The sequence below is a fragment of the Delphinapterus leucas genome, chromosome 5, assembly GCF_059928025.1.
Source record: "Delphinapterus leucas isolate spDelLeu-1000000601 "Yukka" chromosome 5, BTC_Dleu_Yukka2, whole genome shotgun sequence".
Lineage (NCBI taxonomy): Eukaryota > Metazoa > Chordata > Mammalia > Artiodactyla > Monodontidae > Delphinapterus > Delphinapterus leucas.
The window spans coordinates 30134734-30161656 of record NC_143133.1 but is presented as its reverse complement, the minus strand read 5'-3'; the positions used below and the strand labels follow the sequence as shown (position 1 = coordinate 30161656).

General features: G+C 40.2%; 1 protein-coding gene across 1 annotated transcript; it reads right to left on the bottom strand.

Annotated features, from left to right (window-relative positions):
• Window positions 1-848: 848 nt before the first annotated feature.
• PLA2G12A (phospholipase A2 group XIIA) lies at window positions 849-25852 on the bottom strand. Its single transcript, XM_022567124.3, has 4 exons — window positions 25391-25852; window positions 8353-8429; window positions 6973-7138; window positions 849-4945 (listed from the first exon to the last, which is right to left on the bottom strand). The coding sequence occupies exons 1-4, from the start codon at window positions 25596-25598 to the stop codon at window positions 4827-4829; spliced, it is 570 nt and encodes a 189-aa protein (XP_022422832.1). The 5' UTR covers window positions 25599-25852; the 3' UTR covers window positions 849-4826.
• Window positions 25853-26923: the final 1071 nt, after the last annotated feature.

Genomic DNA, 26923 nt, shown 5'->3' with positions numbered 1-26923 from the left:
CTTCTCTGTAAAATGGGGATCAAATTTACTCAATAGCTGAGATAGTAACTGCCAAAGTCCCAGAACAGTACCCAGCCCACAATAAGCTTTCAGTACATGTTATTTTTAGCTACTGAAGATTACCTACACCAGTTCTCAAACCGTAGTCTCTGAACCAGCAGGATCAACATCATCCGGGAACATACTAGAAATGCAAACTCTTGGGACCTACACAATCAGACCTACTGGATGAGAAGCTGGGGGTGGGGTCCAGCAGCTCATTTTAACAAGCCCTCCAGTGATTCTGCTGCAGGCTCACGTTTGAGACATAGACTAATTAGAATCCTACCAAGGAATCTCTTCCTTCTCAAAGAAGAAAAGAACCCAAAGCATTTCCATATTATTAAAATAATTAAGATATACTAAAGACCAAAAGTTAACAGACAGGATGGCTTGATTCTTGCCATTATAGTGACTTTTAGTGACTTTAATTTTTAGTGACTTTTAGAAGTCACTTTTATGGATTTTCTGAAACTGAAGCTCTTAGCCACTGTTACCTATCCAAGGAATGAAATATATGGAATAAAGTTAAATTCAGAGATAATTCTAAAACTTAAATTTTGGCCTTTTTTCTTTTTTCAGTGTTTACCCCACTAAACCTTGTGTTTTTCCTATATGAATCATAGGAATACCAAATTTCTACAATTCTGACTACTACACTTAAGAAAACTTGACAGCCAACAAAGACATATTTGTAAAGTAGGCAACAAGGAGACTCTGAAGGATGTTTTGGAAACCTAATAAGCCTGAGACCAAAAAAAGCATAACATCACGGTGACCTGTATGCAAATATGACACTGCTGATCTGGTTTTATTTTTATTGATTTTTTTTTTTTTGCGGTACGCGGGCCTCTGTTGTGGCCTCTCCCGTAGCAGAGCACAGGCTCCGGACGCGCAGGCTCAGCGGCCATGGCTCACGGGCCCAGCCACTCCGCGGCATGTGGGATCTTCCCGGACCGGGGCATGAACCCATGTCCCCTGCATTGGCAGGCGGACTCTCAACCACTGTGCCACCAGGGAAGCCCTACTGATAACTATTAATTTAGTTATTTTTCATATACTGGTTGTACACAATTCTGTGAGAAAAACAGTAAACTAAAGGGGCTATTTCAATCATTAGAGCCAGGTGTTATACAAGACTTGAATATACTGCAGGGAGTATCTGTGAATTTTGACCAATGCAATGTAACCTACGTGGAAGGATCCTTACCTAATAGGTTTCAGTCTACTCCCCAAAGTTACTAAAGTCAGTGTACTAAAAAGAGTTGTTTTTACAGAAGGACTCCATTGTCTTCATTTTGTTAGATGTTATTCCTGTTTTGTACCAGGATAAAATAATGACCATTTTGACCTCCTGCCAACCTTGTACTTCTATAAGTACTGACAGAAATATCACTTTTTCATTTTAGGGGAAGTAGTTATAAGCTAACAAAACAACTTTTTAATTAGTACTACTAGTCTAGACTAGTCTAGGGGGTCACTGAAGGAAATCCTGCTCAAAAAATGTGTTTGCCCTCATATTTCAACTGTCTTCCTTACAACTTCTTTGTGCCTCAGTTTCTCCACCTATGAAATGCATACAGCTATATCTGTCCCTGGAAGAGGTGTGTCAAAAGACTTTAAAAAGACAGGCATTATTTGAAGGCAATATAGTTTTATTATTTTAAAATACCAATATATGTCTTGCAAACAGCTGCTAAAAGCTAGTTTTTTGGGGGTGACTTTTTTAATTTATTCTGTGGATAAGGAAAATACCATCCTTAAAGCTTAAATATACGCCCTGTCGTACAGAATTCAAGTGAAGACAGTACAAACTTATCTTCAGCTTAATATATATACACATAATTACAGATATGTACATGTACATGGGTTAATATACACATATTTTCTAGCTCTGTTTGCTGGGAGGGTCCAGAAGCAGTGATATCCCAGTAGAAACAAGCTATCCAGTGTCCAGATCTTGGTTTCTAAGTTCCACTGTATACCATTCTTCAATAAAAGGAACCTTTGAAAAGAGGCTGATTCTAGGGCTGGGGCTGGAAATATATAAGATGAGCCTGAAGCAACTTTCCTACTTTCTTACCAGAAAGGATGGAGATGCTCAGAAGTCAAAAGGATGGTGCAGGTCAAAGACACACAGAGTCAACCTGATGTAACTCGCAAAGGCCAAGCTGGAACAATTTGTAAATATGACCCACAGTACAAAAGAAATAGGCACGAATCCATACTGACACAAATAACTGAATAATAAACGGGTGTGGGGAGGGGCGGATGGTAACAAGAATTTCAAGTACTACAATAGATACACCCCCCTCCCAGGAGGCGGAATATAATCTTGCCACCCCTCGCCTCCCACAGACTGGACTTGGTGACTGGTTTGCAAAGAACAAAAGCATGGAATGGGAAAAACAGTAGCTTTACAGTGGAGGAAACTAACAGACACTACCTTAACCAAATGTCTAGAGTTTACACAACATCAAGTTGATAGCAGTCAACTACCGATATGATTTGATAAGAAGAACCACTCACCTCTTGGTTTGCTTCCTAAAAATCCATAACCCTAGTCCAAACATGAGGAAAATGTTAAGACTAACCCAAATTGAGGGACATTCTACAAGACACCTGACCAGTACTCCTCAAAACTGTCAAGGTTATGAAAAACAAGGAAAGATGAGGAACTGTCACAGACTAGAGGCTAATTAGACATGGTGTATCCTAAAGTGGATCCCGGAAAAGAAAAGAAAAACGACATTAGTGGAAAAACTAGTGTAATCCTAATAAAGTCTAGAGTTTCCTTAATAGTAATTACCAATGTTGGTTTCTTAACAAATGTTTCGTGTTTATGTAAAATGTTAACATTAAGGGTAAGGAGTATAACAAGAAGCCTCTATACTATCCCTGCAACTCTTCTGTAAATCTAAAATTATTCCTAGATTTTTAAAATCTGAACATAAAAACTGCTTCTACTGATTTTTGTACATAACTTATGACCATGAATTAAATATTTTACAAAGACATTCTGACTTTGTCCTCTTGAGAAAGCCAATGCTGCCAAGAAAATCCATGAATTTATTACAAGTTTAAAGTTACCTGGAGCCCAATTTGCTTACTTAGCCCTGAGGGATACACTTGCCTTGCCTAATAGAGGACACATCTATTAGCAGAATAGCTGCCACCATCTCAGTTTGGAAAGCCATCAGGTTCTCAGCCAATAACATATATTCAAAGTTAGGAATGTGGCTCTTTTTCCAGAACATACTTTTCATTCATCCCAATTCTGCCTGTATTGATTTAGAAAGAGCCACTTCTGCTGGTGCTGTCTTTCTCTGACTTTCCAAGCAGTTCATCTTAATAACTTTGGCCAGAGATTACCCCAAAAATATACATGGCTTGGGATCTTGGGCTAGGGAAAGTCGACAGCCAGTGGTAAGCAAAGAATGGTAGAGGAACACAGCTGAGCTTTCCAAGGGGTTGAAAAGCTTTCAATCCTCACAGACATTTTCAGAGGCAGTTGAAGTTCTGGGCTTTGCTCTTAAAACATCTGTTAATAATTTTCTATAAAAGATAGTTCTTTGGATCCTGCTTTTCCATCCCTTTTGACTCCACAGTTAAAGACTTAAAAAACCCAACAATATCAAAAACAATTTTTATGAAGGCCAATATTAGTAAAAGGTTTACAGTCTTTTAAAAATATCCCAGAATCTACCAAGAGTAAGTCCTAGGGAGTAAACACCAAAGCATGTAACACAGATAATGCTCTGATGTGCATATTAAACAACTTAAGTACTTAAGGCAGTTTAACCTCCCCCAGCTCCGATGTGCATATTAAACAACTTTTCATTTGTCTCATTAAATCCATCTTTTCTCCAATTTAGGCAAAGTTTATAGCAAAGTGAAATGAAATTTGTCATCAGTGGTTCATAAAATGGGATGGCTATGCTTCTGAATTTTGTTCAAGTCACCTTCTAGGCACATATTAATACCTAGATATCCTAGTTTTGTTTCCTCAGAGGTCCCAGGAGATGGTTCCAATTTTACAAGAGAAACAGACATGTCCTTGTAACTAGTCCTGTCATTCACAGAAGTGTGGCTTATTCATATGCTCAATGGGCAATGGAAAAAACTGTATGTGTTAATTAAAAGAGCAAAAATAAAGTCAGATCTTTCTCGGCATAAATGTATATTTTAAATTTTATAGTAAACAAACATACTTTTTTTTTTTTTTTCTCACTGTTGTGGCCTCTCCCGTTGCGGAGCACAGGCTCCAGATGCGCAGGCTCAGCGGCCATGGCTCACGGGCCTAGCCGCTCCGCGGCATGTGGGATCTTCCCGGACCGGGGCACAAACCCGTGTCCCCTGAATCGGCAGGCGGACTCTCAACCACTGCACCACCAGAGAAGCCCAAACAAACATGCTTTTAAGTGAAGATTTCCCCATATTTCTAAATAAGATACTGTTGAACATACCTTATAATGAATTTTACATTTGACCTTATTTTTTGATAAATATAGTTGTGAAAACTGAGTTAGACTCTTTCTTTTAAAAAATTCTCCCTTAACATGCACCTCTTCCTGTGATTGTCAAGACAATATGGCACACTAAGGCAGCAACATCCAGGAAGATAACCTGCATTTGTTTCTTTAGTTTGAGGTTTTAATGTCAAAATAAGGTCTTAAAATAATCCTTTCACAAAAATAAGGCAGCTTTATGCTGTGAAAACATTAGCTCTTTGTCAAAGGTTATGCTCTTCTGTCCTCATCTGCTGTCACCACCTGTCAGCATCTTCTTTAAAGATCAGTTTTTTCTTCGTAGCGACACCTACATGCGGCTCGTTGGCTGTCCAGGTACGGCTTACAGCCTAAATGTATAACACTGGCAAACAAGAGCTCCACGGTGCTTTCACATGCTGCAAAGTAAGAAAGTGCCATTACTGTTAGGCAACTGCAAAGCATCACTCTCTCTTCACATATATTACATGTTTCAGCACAATGTCAGGCACAGCCTTAGTGGGCACTTACACCTATTTTAGGTGAAAGTCTTCCCAACCCTCGCAAACTAGTAACATATATATACAAAGACTTTCCCTTTCAGCCTCTCTACCTGTATCTACTTTTTCTTTGCATGCAACTATTCAAATCAACTTTCTGTACTAGACAGTGAGTCTCCCTCAATAGCACTGATCAGTTCATCACTGTTAATTTTCCTTTTATATGAAAAATATCACTAATAGAGATGCCTGATAACACTCTTAAGTTTGCACTTTAAGGAAGGACTTCTAGGTGCAGAAAAAAATGAAGGTTAAACATAGAGAAACTTCAAAACATTTAATTATAGTCAATAGCTTTTAATGATCACACATAATTTAAGATGCTTAAAGTATTAAATGGACCCCAGTCTCTTTCTCTGACCAATATCCAAATTTGGCTTGGAAAGGGAGACACAGGAATCCAAGGTGTTTTTCCTCTGGTGGGGTTTCTTAATTTTTTTGAAAGACTATAAAAAAGATAACAGATTTAACTTTTCTTATTCTAAGAAACCTGGAACACTCAGGTAAGATTATCTTAATATACTATACTTACAGAGACACAGCACAGAGTGGCTTTTAGTTATCCAAATACTTCTAGTTTCCAATATTCATGTTAAGAAAGAAACTTTTCATTACAAAATCTTGGCATTTTCAAAGTTTTCCAAAATGCTGTGCCATTAAGGAATACAACCAACCACAGAAGTGTAAAGGTTATGATTACTAAACAGGAGACTACAAGGAAATTGCTAACAACATTAGCATATCCTTAGGTCAGAAAACAGGAAACACATCTATCCGTGCTTCATCTGGACAACTAGTTTACCTTAGCCAAAAGCGTTCAAAGGGATTCAGAGGTTTTGAGTTCAAGCTTCACCTGGAGCAGAGATTTCCTCCTTGTTATTACTTCCTAGCTATTACTAGAATTTCAGAATAACACCTATGAGACTATTTGGGGAATACTGGAATAGACAGAACACAAGTTTTAAAGTCCGAAGTATGCAACTTGGGACAAGTTACTTCTTTCTGAACCTCAGTTTCCTTCCTTTAAAAAGGGGCATAATGCCAACTAGTACTTTGGGTTTCTGTGAACATCAATGAAAACATGTCTCAAGTATCTAGCACAGTATCTTATGGAAAGTGCTTAAAAATGGTAGTTTCCTTTCTTGACCCTTCTTAGTGCCCCTCCTCTTCTGATTTCAGTGTATGGTACGTTCTTTGGCTTGACAGTAAAGAAATCTTGTTAACTACTAGTATTTGTACAGTAATGTGTATTTCTACAAATATTTCATTTTACCCTTACGACAACTCTACAAGATGGGTATTACCGTTCTCATTTTATAAATGAGGACACTGAAATGCCTATTACCTTTGCTGACTGTGCTTTGTATCCCTTCACTGCAATAATCATCACTGTGAGTATGACTACATGCTGAGCCCTGTGAGTTCTCTTGGCAAATCACTGAACCTGGGCGGGGGGTGGTGGTGGTGGTGGTTTTGAGGACCCTCCTGATACATATGAAGAGACAGAGTTAAGACTCAAATCTTCCAGAACTTCCTACTCCAAATCCAATGTGCTATACTCCGAACTTCACTGGATCCAGAATTTCAAACTTCAGGCTCTGGGTAATTAGAACTATACTACAGGGTACAAGATTTTGGATGAATTCTTCTCTAGCTCACACACCCTCCTCCCAAGGTTTCCTAACACTTCTTGTTTCTGTGATTGTAAACCATTTTAGATGACAAAATCACTGACTTCTCATCTCAGAAAATTGAAGGGGCTGTTTCACCACAGATAAGATAATACATAGTGAAAGATTTCTATCGGTATATCTTGTACCAACACAAAAGCATCTAATAAAACTTTGCAGACTGCACTTATCCCCATCCCACCGAATCAGCCTTACCCTGCACATGCTGAGCTAGCCCTAGTGTTTTCTGCACATCTCGGCAAATCTTGGAGAGGCAATATTGAAACTCCTCATCACAGTCGTTTTTGCTTTTGCCGCAGGTCTCATAGCACCTGTCGTGTTGGTTGCAGCACTTTGTCAAGGAAGGGATGCCAATGTTAAGCTGAAAGAGACATTTGGATGGATGACTGCTGATGAAATTCAAACCTTCTCTGAAGTAGCGCATCAAAGAAACTTACAAATCAAAGACAACACTGCTATATAGATAATTTCCAAAATTCGTTTCTGCCTCCAAATGCTTTCCAGGTTAGATATCTCTCCATTACCCTCACTTGCACCCACCCATGTTACTCCTTCCTCTCCCTCTCAGCCATGCCTCAAAGCTCCCTATTTTGCAATGTTAGAGAATTCGCAGTCATTTGCCAGTAGCAAACGCAACTTCCAATTGTCCAAAACACAAAACATAATTTTAAGAATAGAGGGCTTCCCTGGTGGCACAGTGGTTAGGAGTCCGCCTGCCGATGCAGGGGACACGGGTTCGTGCCCCGGTGCAGGAGGATCCCACGTGCCGCGGAGCTGCTGGGCCTGTGAGCCATGGCCGCTGGGCCTGCGCTCCACAACGGGAGAGGCCACAACAGTGAGAGGCCCGCGTACCACAAAAAAAAAAAAAAAAAAAAAGAATAGAAAGATAAAGCTAAGAGCTTTAGAAGACTTTTGCAGGGGCTATGCAAGTATGATTTTTGGATATTCCAAAGTATTTTGCACCTCCTCCCTCAGTAAAATGTACTTTATATGAAATGTCACCAACAACTTCTAAGCTCCTACAACTCAAACTTTGTTTTTGGTTTTTGTGGTTTAATCTTTAAGTGTTCATCCATTCCCTAAAGATATTATTCCTTCGAATCTGTAATTATCTTTAACTATTTTAAATAACTTTATATGCAAAACCCTTGTGTCCAGGAATCACTTTCATAAACATTTTTCTCCCATAATACTGGCTCAGATTCAGCCTCCCTTACAACAAACACACAGCTATCCCACTTAGCCTAGTTTTAATATAGAAAATATTATGCTTTCCTGTCCTTTTTCATCCTAAGTAGTGTGACTTCTCTAAACTTTTCAATCATATCTGTGACATGAGGAAATATCATTTAAATGGTATTAACATCTACAAGATTAAAAAATAAAACATGACTTTTACTCCATTTAGTTTCATTAGGAATTAAATGTGTTTTAGCTATAAAAGAATATAACAAACCTGATCACTATTACAAAAAACAAAATTACTTCTGAGCCTGAAAACATACTGATGGTTTATCAAGAGTATTACATAGCCTACCAATCATAAAAACTTATCAAATAAAAAATAATATTTACATGAACACCAAACAGTGGGGAGCCACATCCATTCGGCGGGGAGGGTTTATATCCATAACGTGGAAAAGGCTTAGATCCTATAAAATATAAATGGTATCATAATTAATTTTCAAATATGTTAGAAAATACATACACAAAAAGGTCTACAATGTGCTAGACTAGCCCTGGAAATATTTACTATTTGGATGCTAACATAAGTGAATATGTGTTTATTCCGATGAGCATTAAAAATGCTAATTTGTCTACCGAATTATTTTTACTTCTCCTGAAGCAAAATATGTACAAATGTGTACATGTACGCATAGATGGCAGTTCATAAAATATTATGCTGGTTCATAAAATGTAATTATATTTGCAAGCCTACACCATACAAACATGTAAATCCTTATTCTGGACTTCTGTCAATTTCAGAGGTTACATGCCAGACTGGGTCCATATATATGAAACATAAATCCACCCTATTTTCCTGTACATTCTAATGCTTATATTTTTAGGTTAAAACCTACAGGCAAGAACTGTATCTTCCCATCCTCAGTCAACGCTCCATTGTACACAAACCTCAATAACCATTAACTAGAGTCTAAAGCTAAGGAAGACAAGGTCACTTGATCATTCAATTACTTTAATATCATTATAAGACATTACAGGACCATTCTAGCCCAGACTCCAACCAACCATTTCACAAATATACTCCTCTGTCATCTAAGGAAAAAGGCAAGAAGCAAAGATAGCTTGGGAAACTATTACTCCAGTTATACTCTCCTTAGTAGCACCAATAGTTCAGTAACAAGGAGAAAGATGACATTATCAGAGCAATCTTAAATGTTGGAAGATACTTCAGAAATATCTCTCCTCATGTAATACAGAAATCACTTCAATATACCAAAGAGTCTTTGAATGTTTACTCCACTGTGGACTGGCATTAACAGCTGAGTTCTTTCTTCTCTTTTTCGTGTAAATTCTACCTGTAAGCAATCCTCTGCCCCCTGGGGAACACAAAGCCACCCAGTTCCCTATTTTACATGATAATCCTTTCAAACACCTGGGGCTACCATTTACCTTCCACAAATAAAATATCCCCAGTTATTCCAAATACCACCCCACATCTGGATACTTAGGAGAGACACAAAGTATTCCACCAACTTTCATTCAATTAACATTTATTACTAGGAGACTTTAAGATAAGTTTGACCTCCAAAAGTAAAGTGAGGAAGAAAAAAAGCAACCCTTCCAGTAATCAGCCATCAAAATAAGTAATCCACTCAAAGTAATGAACTAAAAATGGTTTAAGTGAGCTGCTAAGACTCACATGCTCAACTGAGGTGACCAAGTAGAGCCTCAAGAGAGCATAACTTCATGGAGATATAAAGTTCCACCCAGTCTGAAGAACAATGTGTACAAAAGGGAATCGTTATGATGGATCTAGAAAAGAGGAGGCCAATGACAGAAGTTTCTCTAGCACTGTCCAAGAGGAGGGCTGTTCCTGGGCCCTTGGAAGATGAAGGTAGATGCCTCAGGCTATCACAGATGAGTCACTGTGATCCTTCAACTCCTGCTTTTAGTCCTTCACTCTTAAGAAAACTCTTTATGATTTGGCATTCCACTTTAAAGGGCCTACAGAGAGAGGACATTCTATCAATACTTAGATATCTAATGGGCACCTCAAACTTAAGGTGCACCTCCTGCCATTCACCCCCAAACCTGCTCCATCCACAGTTCCCTCTTCTCAGGTAATAGATATCCATCCTTCCAGGTGCTCAGGGGAAAAAACCTCGGCCATCTTTAACTCTCTCATTTTCTTATATCCCACATCATATCCTGTTGACTCTACCTTCAAAATATTCAGAATCTAACCACTTCTCACTACCTCCACTGCTACCATCCTGCTCCAAGTCACCACGGATTACTGCCATAACCTAACTAGTCTCTTTGGTTTCCCCACCCAACACCACCTCCAGCTACGGTCCAATCTCAACAATGAACCTGAGTGATCCTATTAAAATATATGTTAGATTAAGTCTTTGCTCTGCCAAAACCCCTCCAATGGCTTCTCATTTTATTCAGAATAAAAGCTGGGACTTCCCTGGTGGTCCAGTGGTTAAGACTCTGCACTTCCACTGAGGGGTGCATGGGTTCAAACCCTGGTTGGGGAACTAAGATCCTATATGCCACACTGCACAGCCGGAAAAAAAAAAAAAAAAAAAGGCCAAAAGTCCTTTCAGTGCCTATAAGCCCTATATAATGGCATCTCTGACCTCATCTCCTTACTGTTCTCTCTCCTCTGCCTTCCTTCCTCACTCCATTCCATCACATCTGACCTCTTTGCTGGGCCACAGACACTCCAGCTCTGCTCTTGACTTAGTGCCACTGAAGCTGCTATTTTTCTATGTGGATACTCGTCCTCCTGACATCTACATACTTCTTCACATTCAAGGCCTTTTCTGACCATACCATTTGCAGCACACATGACCTTCTAACATATCACTAACCTATTCTGTTTATTATCTGTCACCCCATATTAAAATATAAACCCTTTGAGGGCAGGAATTTTTGTCTATTTTGTACCCCCAACGCATAGAACAATGTCTGGCATATAGTTAGGTTCTCAATAAATATTTGTTGATAAATGAATGAATGAATGAGCAGAAGACTTGGAAGCCTAATATTCACGGCAGTTATAATACTCATTATAAATAAACTGGTACTGCTGTTTACCCTTCAGTCTCTTTTGAGTTTGGTGAGCGTTCATTAGCCTCCAAGGACTGATCACTTCTAGTCTGTCACATCCAGAATGTGGCACCCCAAACTGAACACCATTAGGAATGATGGGCGTATTTTGAGCAGGATAAACTACTTGTACTAATATAACCTAAGACAGCATATGTTTCAGCTATGTCTCCATGCTAAAATACAGCACAGGACTTCCCTGGTGGCACAGTGGCTAAGAATCCGACTGCCAATGCAGGGGACATGGGTTTGAGGCCTGGTCTGGGAAGATCCCACATGCCACAGAGCAACGAAGCCTGTGTGCCACAACTACTGAGCCTGCACTCTAGAGCCTGTGAGCCACAACTACTGAGCTTGTGCTCTAGGGCCTGTGAGCCACAACTACTGAGCCCGCATGGCACAACTACTGAAGCCCACGCACCTAGAGCCCGTGCTCCGCAACAAGAAGCCACTGCAATGACAAGCCCGCGCACCGCAGCGAAGAGCATCCCCCGCTTGCCATAACTAGAGAAAGCCCACGTGCAGCAACGAAGACCCAATGCAGCCAAACAATAAAATAAATATATTTTTAAAAATAAAACAAAATACAGCACAATAACAGTAGAAAAAAAGTTTTTTTCTAAAATGAACTTTTTAACATCTACTGCTAGAGGCTCAGCACTTCTGCCATTCAATTTTTGAGCCTAAAACACTAGATTATAAAACTCTTATCTTGTTAGGTTTAGTTCATCATTCAGGACCGTTAAGCAGATTTTAAATGTAGAGGTATTCACCCAGAGTTACTTGTTATACCCAGATATTCACAAACTTGAGACACTGATTTAACCAGGACAGAGACCTGCAACACCCTGCTAGAGATGAGCCCTCTCTACAAGAAGCCATGATGTCATTAACCCAACCCTTTGGGCAGACCACTTAGCCAGTTGTGATTTCACCTAAATCAAGTTCTGTCCAGCCTACACTTTGCATGGGAGTATCATGAGAGACTAGGCATCTGATCTACTCTACCATGCTAGAAACCTCTTCACTGAAAGGGAGGAAGGCTGGATCAGCATTATATCCTTGGGGAAGCCATTCTAGCTCCTTGAAGTTCTCTCTTGTCAAGGGTTTTAACAATCAACTGTCTAAAATGTTCAGAAACTCATGTAGCAAGAAATACTAAGCAGTGGGTCACATTTATAGTCTGAAAAAAGTACAATAAATATGCCAAAGAGTGTTCAAAAAGTCTGGAAACAGAAAAAATAGTGTATTTACTACACATATTTTTTTTCAGGTTAACAACTGGACTTAAATTTAGAAGCATATCACCTTAAAAGGTGTCTGGAGACTGAAGCAACACATATCAGGCATATTACTTGAAAATCTAACCAACAAACTGTTTATCCAGTTTCCAACTTTGTGGATACCCCATACATTCCCCCTGCCAGTCTCCAGATTTCTGGCACTTATCTCTTTTCCATGAGGATCAAAGATTACCATCCTCAGACAACTGCTACAGGCCTAGAGTTTTAAAGGCATGTGGATGTCTAATCTCCTCAAGTGTCTGCTTTTCTTTTTCTTTAACCAGAAAGTTATTTCTCTCAATGTTATACAACAGTAGCACTTCTATTTTCCCTTCCCTTTGTTTTTTATATAAACCCATGCACTGTCCTTCGATTTTGAGTCTATAAAAACATTTTTGAACATTCTGATGTGTACAATGATAGCGATACATACCTGTGTGCATATGTATTAGTATATACAGACATTACCTCATTTTGTAAAAGATAATTACCTTTGAATGGGAGAATGATTAGAAGCAAATGAAGTCAGAGAAAACAAAACAAAATATGCTTATTGTAAGAGAATAAAGAGGAAAAGAGTACAGAGAAAATCAGCTGGCAAAAATGAAGGCAAGGATAGAAGCAGTCATCTCAGCACTAGTGCTTAAAACTGTCCTAAGAGAGAAGCTACTAAAATGGAGTAATAAAGAACCTAGATCTACTGTATGTGAAATACTAGACAATAACACCATGAAGTAAGTGCTGGTAAAACTGGCTCCCCAGTGTAAGTGGAAAAAGGGGCATGTATTTCTTTTGAAGGAACCTACTAATATCAGTTCCTCAGAGAGGCCTTTCTTACTTACTCTATTTGGAATAGTGCCCCTTCACTTTTATATCCATTCCATACACCCATGGTTGGTTTTATTTTTCTTCCTAACATTTATTAACCAAATTAACATAATTAGTTTCTATGGAGACAGCAATTTTGTCTTGCTCACCTAGAAGATGCCTGGCACAAAGTGGGTGCACAGGAAATCACTGGATGAAAAAATGAGAAGCATTCCTTGCTGAAATTAAAATATTCTTTATCCACAGCAAAACATAAAAGAAAACAAAAACAAAACAAAACAACCCACCCAAAAAAACCCCAGAAAATTGAACTAGTTTCCTGAAATTTTTTACAGTGTTTTAAATTCTAAATTCATCTTTATGAAATAATTATTTCTGAACAACTTACATAGAAGGTTGTTTATTTAAGATTAAGTTGATATGGAGTAGGTTGAGAGGAGTGAGGACAAGGTGGCAGAGCAGAAGGATCTGAGCTCACCCCCTCTCATGAAAACACCAAAATCACAAGTAACTGCTGAACAACCATTGAAAAGGACTGGAACCTACCAAAAACGATATTCTACTCCCAAAGACAAAGAAACCACAAGAAGGTGGTAGGAGGGTGCATTTACCATACAATCAAATCCCATACCTGCCAGGTGGGTGACCGACAAACTGGAAAATAATTATATCACAGAGGTTCTCCCACATGAGTGAGAGTTCTGAGCCCCGGGTCAGGCTCCCCAGTCTGGGGGTGTGGCATCAGGAGGAGGAACCCCCAGAGCATTGTGCTCTGAAGGTCAGGGGGGCTTGACTGCAGAAAATTAGCAGGATGGGGGAAAACAGAAAGGCCTCTCTTGGAGGACACACACAAGGCCTTGGGTGCATCGGGACCCAGGGGAAAAAGCAGTCACTTCATAGGACCAGACCTACCTGCTAATCTTGGAGGGTCCCCTGGGGAGATGGGGGGCACTTATGGCTCACTGTGGGGACAAGGACACTGGCGGCAGAGTTATTTGGAAGTACTCGTTGGCATGAGCTGTCGTGGAGACCACCATTTTGATGCCAAGACCTGGCCCCGCCCTTCCCCGTGCTGGGAAGCCTCAGGCCAAACAACCAACAAGGAAGGAACACAGCCCCACCAATCAGCAGACAGGCTACTTAAAGTCTTCTTGAGCCCACAGCTGCCTCTAAACACACTGCTTGACATGGCCCTGCCCACCAGAGGGACAACACCCAGCTCCACCCACCAGTGGCACCAGTCCCTCCCACCAGGAAGCCTGCACAAGCCTCTTAGACCACCCTCACCCACAGAAGCAAGAGGAGCTACAATCCTGCAGCCTGTGGGACCGCAAACACAGAGAGTGAGACAAAATGAGATGGCAAAGGAGTATGTTCCAAACAAAGGAAAAGATAAAACCCCTGAAAAACAACTACCTGAAGTGGAGATAAGCAATCTGCCCGAAAAACAATTCAGAGTAATGATAGTAAAGATGATCCAAGATCTCAGAAAAAGAATGGAGGCACAGATCGAGGATATACAAGAAATTTTTAACAAAAAACTAGAAGAATTAAAGTACAAACAGAGTTCAACAATACAATAAATGCACTAAGAAATACATTAGGGGGCTTCCCTGGTGCCGCAGTGGTTAAGAATCCTCCTGCCAATGCAGGGGACACGGGTTCGAGCCCTGGTCCGGGAAGATCCCACATGCCGTGGAGCAACTGAGCCCATGCGCCACAACTGCTGAGCCTGCACTCTAGAGCCTGCAAGTCACAACTACTGAGCCCGCGAGCCTAGAGCCGGTGTTCCGCAACAAGAGAAGCCACCACAATGAGAAGCCCGCACACTACAACGAAGAGTAGCCCCCGCTCGCCGCACCTGGAGAAAGCCTACGCACAGCAACGAAGACTCAACACAGCCAAAAATAAATAAATTAAAAAAAAAAAAGAATTTGGATTTATTTTAAGTCCCATTAAAAAAAAATACATTATAAGGAATCAATAGCAGAACAAATGAAGCAGAAAAATGGGTAAGTGAGCTGGAAGACAGAATGGTGGAAATCACTGCCATGGAACAGAATAAAGAAAAAAGAATGAAAAGAAACGACGACAGTCTCAGAGACCTCTGGGACAACATTAAAGGCATCAACATTCGAATTATAGGGGTCCCAGAAGAAGAAGAGAAAAAGAAAGGGTATGAGAAAATATTCGAAGAGATTATAGTTGAAAAGTTCCCTAACATGGGAAAGGAAATAGTCAATCAAGTCCAGGAAGCACAGAGAGTCTCATACAGGACAAATCCAAGGAGAAACACGCCAAGACACATATTAATCAAATTGACAAAAATTAAAGACAAAGAGAAAATATTAAGAGCGACAAAGGAAAAGCAACAAATAACATACAAAGGAATCCCCATAAGGTTATCAGATGATTTTTCAGCAGAAACTCTACAAGCCAGAAGGGAGTGGCACAACATATTTAAAGTGATGAAAGGGAAAAACATACAACCAAGAATACCCTACCCAGCAAGGCTCTCATTTAGATTCGCGGAAGAAATCAAAAGCTTTACAGACCAGCAAAAGCTAAGAGAATTCAGCACCACCAAACCAGCTTTACAAGAAATGCTAAAGAAACTTCTCTAGGTGGAAAAGAAAAAGCCACAACTAGAATCAAGCAAATTATGAGCGGGAAAGCTCACCAGTAAAGGCAAACACACAGTAAAGATAGGAAATCATCCACACACAAATACGATATCAAAACCAGCAATCGTGGGGCTTCCCTGGTGGCACAGTGGTTAAGAATCCACCTGCCAATGCAGGGGACATGGGTTCAAGCTCTGGTCCGGGAAGATCCCACATGGCGCAGAGCAACTAAGCCCGTGCGCCACAGCTACTGAGCCTGTGCTCTAGAGCCCCCGAGCCACAACTACTGAGCCCATGTGCCACAACTACTGAAGCCCGCACGCCTAGAGCCCATGCTCCACAACAAGAGAAGCCACCACAATAAGAATCCCGCGCAATACAATGAAGAGTGGCCACCACTCGCTGCAACTAGATAAAGCCCGTGCGCAGCAACAAAGACCCAACACAGCCAAAAATAAATTAAAAGAAAAAAACAAACAAAAAAACCCAGCTGGGCTTCCCTGGTGGCGCAGTGGTTGAGAGTCCACCTGCTGATACAGGGGACACAGGTTCGTGCCCTGGTCCGGGAAGATCCCACATGCCGCGGAGCGGCTGGGCCCGTGAGCCATGGCCGCTGAGCCTGCGCATCCAGAGCCTGTGCTCCGCAGTGGGAGAGGCCACAACAGTGAGAGGCCCGCGTACCACAAAAACAAAAAACAAAAAAAACCAGCAATCGTGAGGAGAGTACAAATGCAGGATACAGGAAATGCATTTGAAATTAAGAGACCAACAACTTAAAACAATCTTGTATATGTATAGACTGCTGTAGCAAAACCTCATAATAACCACAAACCAAAAATCTACAAGAGATAGACACACATAGACAAAATAGGAATCCAAACACAACATTAAAGATAGTCATCAAGTCACAAGACAGGAGAACAAAAAAGGAAGGGAAGAAAAAAGACCTACAAAAACAAATCCAAAACAATTAACAAAACGGCAGTAAGAACATAGATATCAATAATTACCTTAAATGTAGAGGGATTAAATGCTCCAGTCAAAAGACACAGTCTGGCTGAATGAATACAAAAACAAGACCCATGTCTTGAGGCCCACTTCAGATCTAGGGACACACACACACTGAAAGTGAGGGGATGGAAAAAGGTATTCCATGCAAATGGAAATCAAAAGAAAGTGGGAGTAGCAATACTCATATCAGACAAAACAGACTTTAAAGACTGTTACAAGAGACAAAAGACACTACATAATGATCAAGGGAGCAATCCAAGAAGAAGATATAACAATTATAAATATATATGCACGCAACATAGGAGCACCCCAATATATAAGGGAAATGCTAACAGCCATAAAAGAAGAAATCAACAGTAACACAGTAATAGTGGGGGACTTTGACACCCCACTTACATCAATGGACAGATCATGCAGACAGAAAGTCAATAAGGAAACACAGGCCTTCAATGATACATTAGACCAGATGGACTTAATTGATATTTATAGAGCATTCCATCCAAAAGCAGAATACACATTCCTTTCAAGTGCACAAGAAACATTCTCCAGGATAGATCACATGCTGGGCCCTAAAGCAAGCCTTGGTAAATTTAAGAAAACTGAAATCGTATCAAGCATCTTCTCCAACAAACTATGAGATTAGAAATCAACTACAAGAAAAAAACTGTAAAAAACACAAACATGTGGAGGGTAAGCAATATGTTACTAAACAACCAATGGATCACTGAAAAAATCAAAGAGGAAATCAAAAACTACTTACAGACATTATGAAATTATATTCATATAATTATATGAAGTTATACCTATTGGTTTATACTAAAGGAAACTATGACCACTAAAAAAAAAAAAAAATACCTACAGACAAATGAAAACAAAAATATGATCCAAAACCTATGGGACACAGCAAAAGCAGTTCTAAGAGGGAAGTTTATAGCAATACAATCTTACCTCAGAAAACAAGAAAAATCACAAATAAACCACCTAAACTTACACCTAAAGCAACAGAGAAAGAAGAACAAACAACCCAAAGTTAGCAGAAGGAAAGAAATCATAAATATCAGAGCAGAAATAAATGAAATAGAAATGAAGAAAACAATAGAAAAGATCAATGAAACTAAAGGCTGGTTCTTTGAGAAGATAAACAAAATTGATAAACCTTTAGCCAGATTCATCAAGAAAAAAAGGGAGAGGACTCAAATCAATAAAATGAGAAATGAAAAAGGAGAAGTTACAACTGACACCACAGAAATACAAAGGATCATAAGAGACTACTACAAGCAACTATATGCCAATAAAATGGACAAATTCTTAGAAAGGTACAATCTCCCAAAACTGAACCAGGAAGAAATAGAAAATATGAACAGACCAATCACAAGCACTGAAATTGAAACTGTGATTAAAAATCTCCCAACAAACAAAAGTCCAGGACCAGATGGCTTCACAGGCGAATTCTATCAAACATTTAGAGAAGAGTTAACACCTATCCTCCTGCAACTATTTCCAAAATTGCAGAGGAAGGAACACTTCTAAACTCATTCTATGAGGCCACCATCACCTTGATACCAAAACCAGACAAAGATACCACGAAAAAAGAAAATTGCAGGCCAGAATCACTGATGAACACAGACGTAAAAATCCTCAACAAAATACTAGCAAACCAAATCCAACAATACATTGGAAGGTTCATACACCATAATCAAGTGGGATTTATCCCAGGGATGCAATGATTTTAATTCTGCAAATCAATCAGTGTGATACACCACCATTAACAAACTGAAGAATAAACACCATGTGATCATCTCAACAGATGCAGAAAAAGCTTTTGACAAAATCCAACACCCATTTGTGATAAAAGCTCTCCAGAAAGTGGGTATAGAGGGAACATACCTCAACATAATAAAGGTCATATATGACAAACCCACAGCTGACATCATACTCAATGGTGAAAAGCTGAAAGTATTTCCTCTATAATCAGGAACAAGAGAAGGATGTCCACTCTCACTACTTTCATTCAACATAGTTTTGGAAGTCCTAGCCATGGCAATCAGAGAAGAAAAAGAAATAAAAGGAATCCAAATTGGAAAAGAAGAAGTTAAACTGTCACTGTTTGCAGATGACATAATACTATACATCACAGAAAATCCTAAAGACGACACCAGAAAAGTACTAGAGCTCATCAATGAATTTGGTAAAATTGCAAGATACAAAATTAATACACAGAAATCTGTTGCATTTCTATACACTAACAAAAGATCAGGAAAAGAAATGAAGGAAACAATCCCATTTACCACTGCAACAAAAAGATCATCTAGGAATAAACCTACCTAAGGAAGCAAAAGATCTATTCTCTGAAAACTATAAGATGCTGATGAAAGAAATTGAAGATGACACAAACAGATGGAAAAACATACCCTGTTCTTGATTGGAAGAATCAATATTGTCAAAATGACTATACTACCCAACGTAATCTACAGATTCAATGCAATCCCTATCAAATTACCAATGGCATTTTTCATGGAACTAGAACAAATAATTCTAAAATTTGTATGGAAACACAAAAGACTCTCAACAGCCAAAGCAATACTGAGAAAGAAAAACGGAGCTGGAGGAATCAGGCTTCCTGAGTTCAGACTATACTCTAAAGCTACAGTATTCAAAACACTATGGTACTGACACAAAGACTTACAGATCAATGTAACAGGACAGAAAGCCCAGAAATAAACCTATGCCCCTGTGGTCAATTAATCTATGACAAAGGAGGCAAGGGTATACAGTGGAGCAAAGACAGTTTCTTCAATAAGTGGTGTTGGGAAAACTGGACAGCTACATGTAAAAGAATGAAATTAGAACATTCTCTAACACCATACACAAAAATAAACTCAGAATGGATTAAAGACCTATATGTAAGACTGGATACTATAAAACTCTTAGAGGAAAACATAGGCAGAACACTCTTTGACATAAATTGCAGCAATATCTTTTTGGATCCACCTCCCAAAATAATGAAAATAAAAACAAAGATAAACAAATGGGACCTAATTAAACTCAAAAGCTTTTGCACAGCAAAGGAAACCATACACAAAATGAAAAGACAAGCCCCAGAATGGGAGAAAATATTTGCAAATGATGTGACCATCAAGGGATTAATCTCCAAAATATACAAACAGCTCAATAAAAAAATAACAAACAACCCAATCAAAAAATGGGCAGAATATCTAAATAGACATTTCTCCAAAAAGCACATGAAAAGATGCTCAACATCACTAATTATTAGCGAAATGCAAATCAAAACTACAATGAGGTATCACCTCACAGTGGTCAGAATGGTCATCATCAAAAAGTCTACAAACAATAAATGCTGGAGAGGATGTGGAGAAAAGGGAACCCTCCTACACTGTTGGTAGGAATGTGAATCAGTACAGCCACTATGGAGAACAGTATGGAGGTTCCTTAAAAAAAACTAAAAATAGATCTACCATATGATCCAGCAATCCCACTTCTGGGCACATATCCGGAGAAACTCATACTTTGAAAAGATACATGCACCCCAATGTTCACTGCAGCACTATTTACAATAGCCAAGACGTGGAAGCAACCTAAACGTCCAACGACAGATGAGTGGATAAAGAAGATGTGGAACATATGTACAATGGAATATTACTCAGCCATAAAAAAGAATGAAATAATGCCATTTGCAGCAATATGGATGGACCTAGAGATTATCATACTAAGTGACAAAAGTCAGACAAAATGATACAAATGAATTTATTTACAAAACAGAAACAGATTCACAGACTTAGAAATCAAACTTATGGTTACCAAAGGGGAAAGGTGAGGGAGGGATAAATTAGGAGGTTGGGATTAACACATACACACTACTATATATAAAACAGATAAACAACAAGGACCTACTGTATAGCACAGGGAACTCCACTCAATACTCTGTAATAATTTATATGGGGAAAGAATCTAAGAATAGATGTATGTATATGCATAACGAAATCACTTTGCTGTACACCTAAAACTAACACAACATTGTAAATCAACTATACTCCAATGTAAAATAAAAATTAAAAAATAAATAAAGTACCGCAAAAAAAATAAATAAATAAATAAATAAAAGAGTTAAAAAAAGAAAAAATGGTTCAGTTGATATGGATACCATGATTACAACTGTATTCATATCATTTTAAGTGTTGTTATAAAAGGTGTTATATGCCACTGATCATTAAAAATATTTAGCATTTCTACTGGTGCCAGTTTTTACTAAGTGCTATGAACTGAACTGTGTCCCCGCCAAAATCATATGCTGAAGCCCTAACTCTCAATGTATTTGGTGATAGGGCCTTTGGCGGGTAATTAGGGTTAGACGAGGTCACGAGGGTAGGGCCCTCATGACGGGATTAGTACCCTTATAAGAAGACGCACCAGAGAACTTACTTTCCCTTCACCCGCTGCCCCTACCATTCAAGAAGGCAGCTGTCTGCAAGCCAGGAAGAGAGCTCTCACCACAGAAAAGTGTTGGCTAAACCTTGATCTTGGACTTTCTAGCCTTCAGAACTGTAAGAAATAAACTCCTGTTGTTTACATCACCCAGTCTGTCGTATTTTATTATAGCAACCTGGGCAGACTAATACACAAAGCAAGCAAAAACTCAACAGTAGAAGAAACAACATCAGAGTCAAACCAAAAATCCATGATGTGCTGGGGTCACCGTCTCCTAGAATTTGTAAGCAGAAATTACAAATTACAATCTCTTAGCTTTTCTGTACAGAAAGCTAAGAAAAAAAAATATGAGATAGGAATAAGAGTTTTAAAAACAAACCAGGGACTTCCCTGGCGGTCCAGTGGTTAAGACTCTGCCCTTCCACTGCAGGGGGCACAGGTTTGATCCCTGGTCAGGAGCTAAGATCCTACCTGCCACAGGGCGCTGCCAAACAAAACAGAACAAAACAAAAACGAAATCCACTACGTACAACTATATGGAAACACTATTCATCGATTTCACTTTCTGGCTACGCGACTGCTCTTATCTTGATGCTTTATACTCTATCATCTATATGGGCAGCTGAAATCCATAGATTCTCCTGGACTGAGACAATGATAGCTCTTTTCTACATATTTTTCTTAATTTGGTGTAAATACCTTCAACAGACCAATTTCCTTCACCTGAAAGACACTGAAACGGATGAGAAGCATGAGGGGAAGCCTGTTGGGTCACAGAGAGATCTTATCACTGTGTTTTGTATGAAGCCGTACAGAATTCCAACCTGCTTTCCCAAACACCTGAAACTTTAAATTCCTGATTAGTAATCTCCAAACGCCCTTATGCTGCTTTCTTTTTCTAGTACATTCACTTTCCTATTTTCCTCAATCTCCAACACTTCTATTCCCACCTTCTCACTCAGCTGATGACCTCGATTCCTACTTCACTGAGAAAACCAAGGCAATGACAGGATAACTTGAACACTACCCACCTAACCGGCATCTGTGCCCATATCCTCTCTGCTCTTGGCCAATCTATTTATGTACTAGAACTCACTCCTCTCACCTAAGGACATGACTCCAATAATTCTCCTTCCTCTCTCCCTCATTAGTGCTTTTACTCTCTGCTGAATCATTCTCAAAAGCATACAAATATGCTGTTATTTTTCCTAATGAACCGAAAACTAGTTTTTCCATGTTCACCACCCCCACCCCACCCCCGCTTTCAGTTCATGGCAACTCCATCCTTACAATTATTCAGGCTGAAAACTTTGGAATCCTTTTTTAGTTTACTCACACCTTCCTTCTAAGCCATTAGCAAATGCTTTAGGCTCTTCCTTCAAAATATACCCCAAATCCAACCACTTCTCACCACCTTTATTGCTACCACCCTGAACAAAATTACCACCATGTTTGGTCTGAATTTTTGCACTTGTCACTCCGCCTCCATTCTTGCTCCCCCACCTCTCTCGACCCTTTTTATTCTGAGCACAACAGCCAAAGGGATCCTGTTAAGATATCAATTACTGAATGAATTGAATACTTATTCATAATCCTAAAAACATTTTACAAGCCAATTTTGTTTTCTATTTTTCAAGGAAATTGGAACATTTTCTTCCTCAATCTTTTCTGCTGTCAGCGAGAAAAAAGTTAAAAGAAAAAAACAGTGATCATTAAATTTGCTCCCCTACGTAACTTTATTTCACTCTCCATAAAGCCTTGTTCCCAACCCTAGGGAGGATGGCCAGAAGGAGCGAGTCTCCATAATGCTGGTCCTTCACTAGAGCAAAGCTAAATGAATGCAACAAATCTGCGCCCTTTAATCCAACACCTCTCCCTCCGTTAAGTCTTTTTTTTTTAAGGCTCCCTTGACCTCCTTACTGTGACTATTAAACACCCCTTCATCACCATGCTCCTTTAATTTTGAGATTTGTCTGTTTCTGTTTGGTTCTGATTTGGTCAGTAACATTCCAAAATACAGGAAAGGTTGAGATAGTGTTCCAGGGAGACTTCTCAAGTAATAGCAATTAAAGATCAATCTTCATTATGTTGGAATTATCAACACGGTGACTTGGAACCACAGTCCTATGAGCAGACAGTACTTACTAAGTACTAAAAGATTTTCACTGAAGCATACCGTTTCCTAAATTCTCGAGTTCATTTGTTTTTTATGCTGGAGACCTTGCTCTAAACTCCAAATGGTAAATTTTGTGAGGCTTGTGGAAGAGAAGAGGATTAAGAAAAAGGAAAGATTAAAATAATATTTTAAATAAGAATAGTATCCATTTAACTTCAGAGATATTTTAAATGTAATAAACTAAACTAAATAAACTCTAGAACGCTTGACTCAATAAATTTATGAGGACTGATCCTTCCAAGTCTTTCCTATCTCAGTAAACGGCAACTACATCCTTCCTCTGGCTCAGGCCAAAACTTTCAGAATCATCCTTGACTGGCATTTCAGCTCTGGTCCTTTACACTTGCTGTTCCCTCTGCCTGGATTGTTCTTTCCCTAGATCATCACAGTGCCACCTTCCCCATTTCAGATTTCTTCTCAAATATTATCTCATCAGTGAGGCCTTCCCCCAACCTATTTAAAAGAGTAAACTAACGCCTCCCAACACCGCCACTGACGGTTCCCCCGCTGTACTGTTCTGGAAGCAATGGCCCACTTCAGATCTACACACACTGCAGATCTGGCTTGTTTTACTTATTCTTTAGTTTACTGTCTCTCCCCACCAGAAGGTAAGCTCCATGGACAGAAATTCTGTCAGTTTTGTTCACTGCCAAATCTCCAATTGGTACAATGCCTGACACATAGCAGGCACTCAGTTATTTGTTTAATGAATGGGGATGACTAAGTAAAACTATGACATCTGCCTCAGGAAAGGCAACCATTTAATCTTCAAATTACTCATTTATTCCTCCTAACAAGCTCTACAATGACAAAAACATCCTTCCTGATTGAACACTGGTGGTAACATTTAGGCATACATTTAAGAAGGAATGAAATTTAGCAGTTCATAGCATACAAGATATAGTTCATTCTTTACCTCCATTAACAGAAAACTAGAAATTATGACCACATGTTGCATCACGTTTTCACATGACAGAGGTCCCTTTTCAATTCACCTACATATAGTCCAGTTTTACCTCTAAAGTCCTTTAGTTCCCTATTATTTTGGGCTGCCAAGCATTAAATTAACTAGGCCCAAACCTTGTCCACTTTTATCGGAAACATGATCTCCCAATTACTTTCTTAGCATTTTGAAATTCAAAAAAGAAGCCCAAGTACTTTGTCTGAACTATTACAACATCTAAGCATTCAAAAAAGTCAAGTGCTTCAAAAAAAAGATCTCTGCCTGAAATACTAAGTTATTAATCACCAACAATGCCACCAAACAAGTTCTCAGATTCAAACAGAATTAAAGTTTAAAAATATGAAAAAGTAAATCAAAAGAATAATATTAATAGCAACCAACAATGAGGAGGCAGCGTCACTGGTATCTAAGGAAAGAAAATTCCTGTTAAGTACTGCTGGAATCATTTCCTATTAGAGTTAATCTCAGAACTCTTTCTCAACAGTAAAGTACACCAAAAGTCTGTACAAAGGTCGCAATTTATTGTCTGTAGCTTTGCAGAAAAAAAAAAATGTAAACCAATTCTTGAGAAAGTTAAAAAAGCATGACTTTAAAATTCCTGGTATGTTTTGCGTGTTCAGCTGACTAATTTAAAGGCGCTAAATAAAATCAGTCTGTTTCACTCCATCCCCATGACGCTATGTCACTAAGTTCTTAGGCAACTTTCATGCAATTTCAACAACAACAAAAGAAAATCAGACGCAACAAAAACAGAACGGAGAGTACGCTCTCAGGCGATCTCTCACATTCTAACAATAGTGGCGTGAACTCGTCAGCAGGTTTCTCAACCACAAGAATGGCACGAATCTAGCGATGGTTAAGTTTTCCCAGGGCCAGAGGACACCGTCAAGGTCTGGCCGGCATCTCACACCTCCACGACTTCGGTCCCCCTCAAAAGCCCTGAAAGCACGGGCCTCGCAGGGCCTGGGGTTCCCCTCACCGTCATTGCACTTATACTGGCAGAGCCCGTCCTCGCCTCCCAGGAGGTCCAAGGCGGCGTTCAGGTACGTGTCTATCTTGTGAACGCCGTTCCGGATGGTCTTCAGGGAGGCTCTCCAGTCGGTGGTCTGGGCCTGCTCCTGGCACCTGAAAGCGGCGGTCAGGAGGAGAAGAAGGACAGCGAGCACGGGCCGCAGGAGCAGGGCCATCCGTGCAGCGCCGGGCCGTGATAGGCCGCACGGGTCCCCGGAGCCGCGCCCTAGGCAGCGTCCCTCGGGTCGCCCTAGGCAGCGGCGCGGGCCCGGGGCATGGCTACGGCGGCCAGCTCCATGCCCACGCCTCCTGCCCGGCTGGGAGGCGGGCCCTCACCGCCTGCAACGAGCTCCCGCTGGAACACAGCGCCTCGGCAGAGATCAGGGAGCGGCACACGCGCCCACTTGGGCGGGCCGCGGCTCCTGCGCGCCTGCGCCAAGCGTGGTGCGTCAGAGGCGCGGGGTAGGCGGGCCAGAGCGGCCGGTGCGTCCTCCCCACCCACGTGGTGGTCGCGGCGCGCCCCTGAGGCCGGCTCACTTGGCCCTCGTTAGTACTACCTTAGGGGTTCGTTGTACTAACTAAATACCTATGCCGGGCCCCGTACTCCAGACAGGCAGATTAGTTCGTCCCGGTGTCAGTGGACATCGGAATTTTTTGAAAGCTCCCGGGGTAGTTGTAGGGTGCAGTCAGGTGGCGAACCTTTGTGACCTCATCTGACCTGTCGGGGTGCAGCCCAGTCACCTCGAGCGACAAGCTTTTCAGGGTGTAGACAACGTCAGAGAAATGAGCCACCCCCCACCCTCCCTACCCGTAATCCCCTGTAGAGAGCGCTGCTTGAAATCGGGATTCTGCGGGATACGTGGGCCGAACGCGCATCTCACCTCCTCGGGTCCTTACCCGGTCCTGTCTAATCGCGGTGGCCGCCGTTGGGGGAACGGGACTGGAACATGTTAACCCAAGGCCGTGGTGGTGCCTGGCTGACAAAGACGAGCTAGATGCTAGTTTAGAAATTTTGGAAGAAGAAAATGGTTTGACAATAAAACCATGAGTTTTCTTCCCTGGTAAGGAAGAAGCCGTCCTCCATACTTCAACGCAGTTTAAAAAAAAAAGGAAAGCACAGTTTTCCTACTCAAGATATTTTGTAACTTGATGGCTCCAGTGACATTTCCCTGTATTTTTTCCCAGTGCAGCGCAGAATCCTTAAATAACAATTGCAGTAATTTCTACCAGAGCTATAAATAGTTATCTTAGTATCCTGGCAGTTTCCAAGAATTTTACAGTAAGATCCAGGGCAGTATTGCAAGTGTTGAGAAAAGATGTGTCCTTTCCATAAGAATTACCAATAAATTCTAGTTTGCCGTTTTGTGTTTCTTACAAGCTTCATGAGTTTATAATAAATGTGCAGTGCAGAGCTCATAAGAATTATCTCTCTATTTAGAGCTTAGTCTGTGCCAGGCACTTCATGGACTTGATCTCTCACACTCAGAACACCGCTTTTCAG